The sequence below is a fragment of the Piliocolobus tephrosceles genome, chromosome 14 (assembly GCF_002776525.5).
Source record: "Piliocolobus tephrosceles isolate RC106 chromosome 14, ASM277652v3, whole genome shotgun sequence".
In the NCBI taxonomy this organism is placed as follows: Eukaryota; Metazoa; Chordata; class Mammalia; order Primates; family Cercopithecidae; genus Piliocolobus; species Piliocolobus tephrosceles.
The window spans coordinates 8,147,165-8,158,467 of NC_045447.1; the positions used below are offsets into that span (position 1 = coordinate 8,147,165).

Below are 11,303 nucleotides of genomic sequence, written 5' to 3' on the forward strand. Positions count from 1 at the left end.
AGGAAGGAAAGAAGGAAGGAAGGAAGGAAGGAAGGAAGGAAGGAAGGAAGGAAGGAAGGAAGGAAGGCACTTTCCATCCCCAAAGGCCAGGGCTGTGGGGGAGCCAGGGTGGCCATGGCCCCACAGCTGGGGAGAGAGAAAGGCACACTGAACCCACTTCCCTGCTGAAAACTCCAGCCTGAAATCAAAAGGCAGAGTGTGCTATTTCTGCCTTGGGTTAAACATTCCTCAAAGCCACATTCCTCCCGCCCTCCCCCTGCTCCCCTGCCAGGGAATTCAGAGCACAGTGGCCTGGACGCCTCACCAGCTTCCTGGGGCCCCCTCGATGGCTCAGAAGTGCCAAAGCCAGCAGCTGCCCTGCACCCCCTCCTGGGCAAGGAGTTCCTCCCCCCAGCCTCACGGTCAGGGCACCTGGAGCTGAGAAATGGTGACATCACATCTCACAGAGAGTGGAACAGATGGGGAGACTGCGGCCCTGAGAGGGGGCAGCCAGAGGCCACGTCAAGCCAGGCTGGAACCAGGACCCGACTCTCAACTCCCTGGCTGTCCCCCTTCCCCAATAGACTGCAGGTCAGGCGCACAGGCAGGTCCTATCCTGGTCACCAGGGACAGCAAACCACAGCACTGTAGGGAAGAACTCTTCGGGAAGATCCCAGCCTTCTGCAGAGGCGAGGACACCCTGGGCCACACACCCTGGGCCACACACCCCACGGACACCAAAGACCACAAGATGTGGCCCAGACCTCGAGGAGCTACAAGTCACAGGGGTCCCCTTGGCCACCATGCCCCCAAGCCCACACTGCACCCGTGAGGACTCGGTCTCTTTCTCTGTCGGACAGATACCGCCAAAGGCACCTATGTTGAGCCAGGCACAGGGCAGGGCAGGACGGCCAAGGGCACTCGGTCCTCACCACCTTGTCCGGGACAAGGCTTCCCAGGAGCAGGGGTTGTGCCAGCACCGTAAGATGGGGGTACGCTGCTCCTGAGTTCCCAGGGCGGGAGGATCACCGGTAAGACCAGCCCAGCGCCCACACATGGTCAGCACCTGAACCTCCACTAGGATACGTGGAGGCTGAGGAAGGCTTTGAGGCCAGGGCACAGCTGCACCACACACTCCTATCAGCACCTCTCCTCCTGCTGCCTTTCCACAAGGCCTCAGCTCTGCCTCCTTCCTGGAGGATGCCAAGGCCGAGGCTGCTCCAAATCCCCCGCAAGAGGCAGAACCTCTGGAACCAGTGGGAAGGATCCCATCCACCACAAACGTCATACCCAGCCCAGGAGTCCGGGATGCCCGGCCAGTGTCTGATGCTCCAGCAGTGGCTTGGATGCTCCCAGGGACGGGGCGCTCCCTCCCCTTGGCAGAGAACTCTAAGGTTTTGAGACTCACAGAGACGGCGGGAGGCAGGCGCCTGGTGGGAAGGGTGTGGCGGGTGTGGCTCTGGCAACATAAAGATCTAAGCCTGAACCCCGACTGGCCATCCACTGGCTGGCTGGGGAGACTTGGGCGTGTCCCTGAACTTGCCTGGGCCTCCCTTTCTTCATCTGCAAAATGGGTATAGGAATCCTTACTCCCAGGGCTTTGGTGAGAGGGCAGCACTCAGCACTCCTGGCCCCGAGTGCCCATTGGGTAAACGGTGGTTGTCATTGCTGTCATCTCCCCCCAACCACAATACTCCCCCACTACCTGGGGGAGTGGCAGCTTATCACCTGGTCCCAGACCTGGCAGCTGAGCACCCAGCGTTTGGTGTAGCTCCCGGCCTGTCTGTGCCTCCCTCCCCAGCGCCCCCACCCACAGGCACACCTACATTTACAACCTGTACAGCACTGCCCTCACACACCACCACACGCGTGCGCACAGGTGTGCCCGACTCACCCACTCCTGACACACGCCGTGACCCCGTCACTCACGCTCGGAGCGTGCCCACGTGAATTGGGACTTGCCCACGTGCCCCGCAGCACCCGCCCTGCCTGCAACACCCACACCAGGCACCCAGGCCTGCTCACGCTCACCTGCACACCTCCGTGGCGGCTCCCTGGCACCTTCACCAAGCGGGAGCCCCTCACCGCGGCCTAGGGCTTCAGTGTGTGGACTCCAGGCTGAGAGGGGACGGGGGTCAGACCCCAATGGCACCACTCTCCAGCCGTGGGACCATGAGCCAGCTCTCTCATCCACTCTGAGCCTCTGTTTCCTCATCTGCAAAACGGGAACCCCACAGGGCTCCTGGGTGGAGTTGGTGAGGAACACACATGAACAGCAAGGACGGGCCTGGGTCACACAGAATGTGCCTAATACCAGACTCTCACTGTAGCGACAGCCCCTGACCGTCTGCGCTGTGGCTCGCAGATCCTCCACCACCACCATGAGCAAAGGGAGTGCCGAGATGAGCCACCAAGTTCAACGTCTGTTATTCCTAACCCCACTCACAGCTCTTCGTAGCAGAAGTCCCCCATCCCCAACTCCCAGATAAGAAAACGAAGGCATCGAGAGACTAAGAACCGTGCCTGAGGTTGAGAAGATCCATGGGCCTGGGTCTTGAACAGCAGAGCCCAAGCACACTCCATCCCTGGGGCCCTGACATACCTTCCCCACTGGGTCTCACTCTCTGGCAATTTAAACATTGTACAGAAAGGGAAACTGAGTCCCAGAGGGAACTAGAGACTCCAAAGCCACTGTCCAGGCCATGATGGTCCTGGGACTGAAGCCCAGGCAGGCTGCTGTCCATCCTCTGAGCCCCTGGGCACAAAAGAGCCTACAAGTCGGTCTGCCACAACCACCTCTCCCTCCCCAAGTCACCAAGCCAGGAGCTGGATACAGAACAATCCAGCCACCAACACAGCCGGACCACCACAGAGGCCCTCCACGTTTGCCACTCACTCCCAATTCAGCCAAGAGCCTGTGACAGCTCACTCTGTGACTGCCCAGCGGAGTGGCCAAGAACAGCTGTCCCTGACACAGCCGGTCCACCAGCCTCCTTCCTGGGAGAGCATTTATTGAGCACTTACTATGTGCAGATCCCTGTGCGTCCATCCCTGTCTCATGCACAAGGGACCTCAGAGCTCAGAGATGTAAGGAGCTGGCCAGGAAACAGAAATGACCTTCAAGCCCTCAGCACCTGCTGTTCTGCCCTCGGTCAGAATATGACCCCAATCTCAAGTTACCTAGAAACGCTGCAAGGTAATCTCTGACACTCTCTGCCCTGGAAAACAGATCACACACGGAATGTGAAAATCGATTCATCTTGTTATGACCATAATGACGATGTGCTTTTTAATTTATATTGGCTTTTTTTTCTTACCAGAGTGTTAGAGATATTTGGGGCAAGATGAACCCCAGCAGAAGACTTCAATGAAGAAGTCAAGATATCCCTAGGCCAGGCGTGGTGGCTCAGGCCTGTAATCCCAGCACTTTGGGAGGCCAAGGTGGGTGGACCACTTGAGGCCCGGAGTTTGAGACCAACCTGGCCAAAATGGCAAAACCCTGTCTCTACTAAAAATACAAAAATTAGCCGGGTGTGGTGGTGCACATTGTAATATCAGCTACTCAGGAGGCTGAGGGAGAACAGCTTGAACCCAGGAGGTGGCGGTTGCAGTGAGCCGAGATCGCACCACTGCACTCCAGCCTGGGTGACAGAGTGAGATTCCATCTCAATAAATAGATAAGTAAATAAATATATAAATAAATAAATAAATAAATAGAAAGAAGGCAAGACATCCCTGTCTGAACCCCAACAGCCCACCCACCATGGCACAGTGGGAGATGCCCTGACAGGAACAAATCGGTTCCTGCCACGTATTTGCTGTGTGACCTTGGGGAAGACACTTCACCTTTCTGGCACTTAATTTGCCTACTCGCAAAATGAGGGCATTGAACTACTTGGCCCCAAGAGTCTCTTCCAGCTGAAAGATTCTAGGATTATATTTCATAGTAATCAAAGAAATAAACATTGAGACAGTGAGCCACCTCTTTTCCTCCCCATAAAATTGGCAAGAATTAAGGAAAGCAGTAATACCCAGTGCTGGCAAGAATGCAGAGAAATAGGCACTCTCTCATCTACTTTTGCTGAAAATGTAAATTGGAACAGCCTTTCTGGACAGCAATTCAGCAATTTTTAATCAAAAGGCTTTCAAAACTTCCCCAGCCTTTCAACTCCATAACCCCATTCTGGGTTATTTATCTTCAAGTAAAGATAAGTGCAAAGATTTAGTGCAAAGACACTCATGCAAAGATTTGGTACAAAGACATTCATCCAAAGATTTAGTGCAAAGATGTTCATCACAGCATTTTTAATATGGGAGGAGGAACCTAACTGTCCAATGACAGGGAATTAAATAATATATGTTCTGTTCATATGATACACCGTGAAAAAAAAAATCATGCTCTAAAAGCATAGTTCATGACACGGGCAAACATTCAGAACTGTCAGGTTTTTTTAAGTCAGAAAGTTATCTACTTTTTAGTAGATAATCCCAAATTTACAAGGTAATGAAAACTATGAGGTCAGGGACAGTGGCTCACGCCTGTAAATCCCAGCACTTTGAGAGACCAAGGCGGGTGGATCACCTGAGGTCAGGAGTTCAAGACCAGCCTGACCAATATGGTGAAACCCCGTCTCTACTAAAAATACAAAAATTAGCTGGGTGTGGTGGCGGGTGCCTGTAATCCCAACTACTTGGGAGGCTGATACAGGAGAATTGCTTGAACCCGGGAGGTGGAAGTTGCAGTGAGCCAAGATCATGCCACTGCACTCCAGCCTGGGTGACAGAGTAAGACTCCTTCTCAAAAAAAAGAGGAGGGGAGGGGAGGGGAGAGCAGGGGAAGGGAGGGGAGGGGAGAGCAGGGGAAGGGAGGGGAGGGGAGAACAGGGGAGGGTAGGGCAGGGAAGGGGAGGGGAGGGCAGGGGAGGGGACCAAGTCCTACTGAGTCTTCCTCCTAAATATATCTGGAATCTGTCTTTCCTGTCATCCCCACCGATACCCCAGTTCATCACCATGATCACCTTCGGTCTCATTACCACCCCTCTTCCCCGCCAGTCCATTCTGTGGACTACAGCCAACAACAATCTTTCTAAACCCAAATCTAATGTGTCTCCATCACCTCCCTTCCACAGCTCCCTACGAATCTGGGATCATGTCCAAATTCCTTCCTGTGGCCTCCCAGAGGGTGACACAGACACGGCCCACTCGACAGGACAGTCCCCCACTGCCCATGCCTTGCCCCGAAGGGGCTCAAGACAGGCCTAGGGAGTGGCAGGAGCTGGGTCCGATCCCAAAGCCTCTGCTAGGGGAAAGGGCTTTCCCCTGACACAGGGAGACGGGAGAACCCTGTGGGGTGATGTATGGAAGGGAGAAGCTGGGTCCCATTTAACCTGGAGCCCAAGGAGGCAGAAAGGGGAAAAAGAAGCTGTGAGGAGGAGGCTGGGGGCTGGGGGCTGGGGCCTGGGTGAGTCCCTGCCATTCACCAGCTGCCCCTTCCCTCTCTGTACAAGGGGGCAGCCACAGGCCCCCTTGGCCATCCTGCCCTGGATGCAGAAGACTTGCACCCCCAGGACCAGCTGCTGCCAGGAGAGCTTTAAAAGTTTCCCCTCATAGCCAGGCGCAGCAGCTCATGCCTGTAATCCCAACATTTCGGGAGGCAGAGATGGGAGGAGATCGCTGGAGGCCAGGAGTTTGAGACTAGCCTGGCCAACATAGCGAGACCCCATCTCTATAAAAATAAAAATATAAATAAATAAAGGTTCCCCTCAGAACCAGGCACCAGGTTAAATCCTTCATATATGCCCCAAATCCTCCCCAGTGGTGAGGCCTTCCAAAACCACCCATTTGGGCCGGGCGCAGTGGCTCAAGCCTGTAATCCCAGCACTTTGGGAGGCCGAGACGGGCGGATCACGAGGTCAGGAGATTGAGACCATCCTGGCTAACACGGTGAAACCCCGTCTCTATTAAAAAAAAATACAAAAAACTAGCCGGGCGAGGTGAGCTGAGATCCAGCCACTGCACTCCAGCCTGGGCAACAGAGCCAGACTCCGTCTCAAAAAAAAAACAAAAAACAAAAAACAAAAAAAAAAACCACCCATTTTCCAGAGGGTGAAAGTAAAGCCCGTGAGAGGAGGTTTGCCCAAGGAAGGGGCCAGAACCGCAGCACTCGGCCCTGAGCTCTCCTTCCCTTCCAGGGACTCTCCTGCCAAACAACCCCTTTGTCTTTATGGCCCACTCCCCGGACTGCAAAGCTTCTGTTTAGATCCATGGAGTTGGTAGGCAGGTCTGACGGATGAGCAAACTGGTGCTCAGAGAGGCCAAGGGACTTCCCCAAGGTCACCAAGCCCGAGTGAGGACCCAGCCCCATACCCCAGAGGATCGAGTCCTCTCCTAATAACACAGGTGATGGTTCTTGCCCAGATGCCCATCCCGATGCTGAGTCCACTTCAGTCTTCCCTGCTGCTGCTCTGCTCAACTGTCAGAGAAAGGAAAGGCCTCCTTGGTTCACGCCCACGCACACGGGATGTACAGGGACCGCGGAAGCCCCTGTGCTGGTCCTTTCCTCTCCTTGTGGCTCACCCTGTGCCTGGCTGTGGGCCCTCCGTGTCCCCACACAGCCATCACACAACTCCCAGCTGTGTCCCAAGATGGGCTCCAGTGACTGCCTCCCGAAGGCAGCGGCTTGGCCCACCCTAGTTGAGCAGAGTCAGGTGGGGAGTGATGATCAGAGAATATTCCTCACCCTAGAGGACGGGACCCTCATGGGCCCCAGGACAGTCCACAGCCAGAGACACCCAAGAGCCCAACTGCTGACCCCAACATGGAGCCAGGGACCCATCCTCTGCTCAGGGTCAAGAGGCGTCAGCCGCGGGCTCCTGCCCTCCACAAGCTCCCGTGTGCCGGGCACCATTCTGGGCATCAGGGAAAAGGCAGAAGAGAGTCAAGGTTAACAGGCAAGGTCAAGGTAGAGCCTAGGTTGACCAAGAGCAACAGGGAGGAGCTGGCCACCCCTGAGTCCCAGACCGCGGGTCCCTGGGAAGTGCCGGCAAACATCATGGGGAGAAGGAGAAGGAGAGGGGAGGAGGGTAGAGGTGCTGCCTTTTGGGCCTGGCTGGCTTGGGCCTGCAGCAGCCTCAGAAGTCTTTAAGGGGATGCAGCTCAGACCACCACAAATGGCTTGCACCCCCATGCTCGAGTTTTCAGATAACCCGGCTGCTTTCCTCCTGAGGCCAGGGATTCCTTCTCTCTCATCCACCCCTCTGCCTCCACGCCTGGCACACAGTGAGCACTAAACCAACAGGCCAGGGCGGCTTCACAATTCACAAGTGGCGCTGGGGAGGCCGCTACATGTAAGAGCAGACCCCTGCTGGGATTCGGGCACAGCAGTCATAGATGTCATCTTCTGCGTGCCAGGCACAAAGAACAGGGTCATAGGAAGATTCTTCTGTGGAGAGAAGAAATTTGCCCACAAAATACACATAAGCTCAGTTCAAGAGGAAGCTGTATTGTATGGTCAAAACGATATCTATTAAGGCCGGGTGCGGTGGCTTAGGCCTGTGATCCAAGAACTTTGGGTGGCCAAGGCAGGAGGATTGCTTGAGGCCAAGAGTTTGAGACCAGCCCAGGCAATAGGGCAAGACCCTAACTCTACAAAAACAATTTTTTTAATTAGCCAGGTGTGGTGTTGCACGCCCGTGGTCCCAGCTACTGGGGAGACTGAGGCAGGAGGATTGCTTGGGCCCAGGAGGTCAAGGTTTAAGTGAGCCATGATTGCACCATTGCACTCCAGCCAGGGCAACACAGCCAGACCCTGTCTCCAAAACAACAACAACAACAAATAAGCATTAATACGATCACTGGCATTTACTGGCATTTACTGACCACATACCCCACACCACATATCAGGTCCCACGCTGCACATGACCCCGTTGACTTCTCACATCCTCTCAGTTCAGGTACCATGAGCACACCTATTTTGCAGATGAGGAAACTGAGGCTCAGGTAGGTGAGGGGACTGGTCCATCCCACAGCCAGGACACACAGGGATGCCAACAGCCTCACCAGCAGGTTGGAAGAGAGTGGGCCAGACCTCAGAGAAAGTGGGCCGCCCGCAATGCTGACTGCCGCTGTCTGTCTTGGCTGCAAGGTAACCCCGTCCACCTCTCCCTAACCTATTGCTGGTGGAAGGCTGAGGACTGGGTTAGGGTTCGAGCCAGGTGGAATCCCGGTGTGTCCAGTGAGGGCCACACTGCTGGGGCCTTTAGACACTCCTGCTTCCTCACACACACAGACCACCACAGACAGAGTCAGAGACGCCCACCAAGGACACTGCTGAGCACCGACTCGGACGTGGACCCATGGCTCCCCCCTAGGCTCCCCAGCACTGTGGCCAGCTATGCACGAGGTGGGCTAGGACCCCCAGCAGACACCAGAACTGTGGTCTTCAATCGGGGCTCCCCAGGACCACAGTCTGCAACACAAACACGCGTCAAGGATGCAAATTCCTGGGCCCAAGCCAGACCCAAAGAATCGGAAATCTGGGAGGACAGCCCAGGTACCTTCATGTTTATTAATCAACCAGGAAATTCTGACATTTGAGAGTCCTTCCTGGGGCACTTCTCTTGACCTCATACACAGAATCCCCCAGAACAAAGAGCAGATGGCTCCACTCCCCATTAGAAGGAAGCCCATCTGGGGCCGGAGAACAAGCTGGAGGCTTTCTCTGCTTGCTGTGTTGGGAGACTTTTCATTCTGTGGACCTACTAAAGCCCAACACACGGGGAGAACATAGCTGTGAGCTCCACACACACGGGCCTGCACTAGGGAGCTGACGTCAGCGCAGGAGGCAGACCGGAGGCCAACGAACCCACCGCCACCTCCAACAGCCCACCCCTAATAAGGGATTCTACAGAGGAAAAGTCCCCAGGCCAACTCTCTCCCTGCCCAAAACTGTTCCACGTCTCCGAAGGCCTTTAAAAATAGCCCGGCCCGGCACCACAAGGGCCAGTTCCTAACAAAGCTTTGTTGACTCAATTTCTCTCAGAGTTGACAGATCTGCCCGGAGGAGGGGGCCGGACAGAACGATCACCCCAGGCCCTTCTTATTTAGAATCCACCATCATGGGCTTCTAACAAAAGCCAGAAAAGACACATCCAGAAGAGCTTTTTTTTTTTTTTTTTTTTTGGAGATGGAGTTTCGCTCTTGGAGCAATCTCACCTCACCGCAACCTCCGCCTCCCGGGTTCAAGTGATTCTCCTGCCTCAGCCTCCCAAGTAGCTGGGATTACAGGCATGCGCCACCATGCCCAGCTAATTATGTATTTTTAGTAGAGTCAGGGGTTTCTCCCTGTTGTTCAGGCTGGTCCACCCGCCTCGGCCTCCCAAAGTGCTGGGATTACAGGCGTGAGCCACTGTGCCTGGCCCAGAAGAGCTCTTGGCATGAGCTCTGAGGTCTCTCACTAGCCTTGGAGCAGGACAGACCAGAGTTTGAGTCCTGGCACTGCCTGGTCACTAGCTGTGGGATCATGGGAATGCCACTTTGCCCTTCTGAGCCTTAGTTTCCCCATCTGTAAATAGAGATCGCAGCAGCACCCAGCCTGGTAGAGCAGTTGTGGCGGAGTCAAGGTGCTAACGATGCCAAGAGTTTGGCAAGTGACGTGCTCCATGAGCAGGAAACCTGGCTTCACTCCCCTGTCCCACCACGATGGAGGCATCCCATGCTGCCCATGCCCACCACTCCCGATGAAGCCCACTGTGTCCTCACCCTCCCCCGGCACAGGGACCCAGGAAGTTCACCTGCTGGCAGCTGTGGGCCACATCTGGACTTAGCCTGAAGGAGGCCCCAGCGAATCTCACAAAACAGCAGCTAGACTGGAATGGGCCACCCACCTGCCCACTTTGGAGAGAGGGTGACAGCAGCCCCTGTGCCCGGGGGCTTCACCCCTTCCAGGTAGCGGCTCCTGGGATGTGAGCTCCATGCTGCAGAATTCCACAGGAGAAGGGCCAGCACCTCACAGCAGACTAGCACCCGCTCTGGAAAACCCCCTTTGTTCCAAGCACGAGGGGTGAGGGGCATGGAGCTGAAGCGTGGGCTTGGACAGACCTGCAAATGTGCCCAGAAGACCGATGGAGTTGGGGGGAAGTGGGGAGCAGAGGTTGTGCAATGCACCATCAGGAGCTGCCTCCCCAGCCTCCATCAACACATTGGGGCTGGCGGTCAAGCTGCTGCCTCCAGGGGTGGTGCAGAGGGTCTGGGCCCACCCAGCTGCCCGGCTATGGGTTCTGAATTCCAACCCAAGCCCAGAGCCACTGTCCCCTTCCAAGTCAAACACCCAGGCAGAGATCCTTCCAGACCCGGATGCCGAAGCCTTCCCTCTCACCATCCCCTGAGTGGTCTGGACCCATTGCCATTAACCCCTGGTATGCCAGGGCACCTCCGGAGATACTGCAGGGAAGGGGGAAGCCTGGTATGGAGAAATTGGGGCTGCAAGGGGACTGCAGAGTTGTGAAGTTGGGCAAGTGGAGGGAGACACACTGAGACTGATCTGGAGACGTCCAGAAAGGACAGGCCCTCCTCCTCCGGGCAGCCCGCGACAGCTAATGATCACACGCGGCCCAGATCGCCCGGGCTGTAGAAACCCATTTCCCGGTCTGGCAGACAGAGATGGGGCCAGGGAGAATCCAGCCTGTAAGTGCTGCAACCCACAGGGTGCCGGGGACCCTTCGCCGCCGTCACCCCGCGACAAGCGCTGTGCCAAGTCTCGCCACCCCCCACACACGAACGGGGCCAGGGAGGGGGCGACAGGCCAATCTCGCAGCAGCGGCGGCGGCGGCGGCATCGTGATGCATGAATCACCAGCCCCGCGCACTAGTGCCAGTCGGCTCCGCGTAGCCGGGCGCCCCCTCCCGGGACCACCGCCCCGCCCTCGCAACAGCCCCTGCCTGTTGGGACAGCTCTGCGGAGAGCGGGCCGCCAGGAGGCTGGGGTTGCCCCTCCGGACCTGGGGGTGGCGCCGCGCACGCCGACCGGCGCGCACTCCCGGGGCTGGGGGTGCCAGAACAATGGGGCCGGGCGGGGGGCAGGGGCGCGGCGCAGGAGCCTCCGAGGGGCCCACGGCGGAGGCCGGGCGGGGAGGACGGAGGGGAGGCGGCGGCGCGGAGCGGGTAGCGCGCGGGTCCGGGGGGCGGGGGCAGCGGGCGTGGGGGTGACCCGGAGGCGCGGGGCACGGGCCGGGGACCGGGAGCACTCACAGTAGGTCTTCCTGGTCAGCTCCTCCACAACTTCGGGCTTCAACTTGCTGTTGGATTTCCCCATCCTCGGCGGCCGCG

The 11,303-nt window shown here is 56.8% G+C and overlaps 1 protein-coding gene across 1 annotated transcript in view; it reads right to left on the minus strand.

The window, feature by feature from the left end:
- The window catches only part of NCS1 (neuronal calcium sensor 1), a 65,929-nt gene extending 54,632 nt beyond the window's left edge, over positions 1-11,297 (minus strand). Inside the window, exon 1 of the mRNA XM_023216943.2 lies at positions 11,226-11,297. Within this exon, the coding sequence (XP_023072711.1) occupies positions 11,226-11,289 (64 nt within the window). The 5' untranslated portion in view covers positions 11,290-11,297. The remainder of the gene's footprint in view (positions 1-11,225) is intronic.
- Positions 11,298-11,303: the final 6 nt, after the last annotated feature.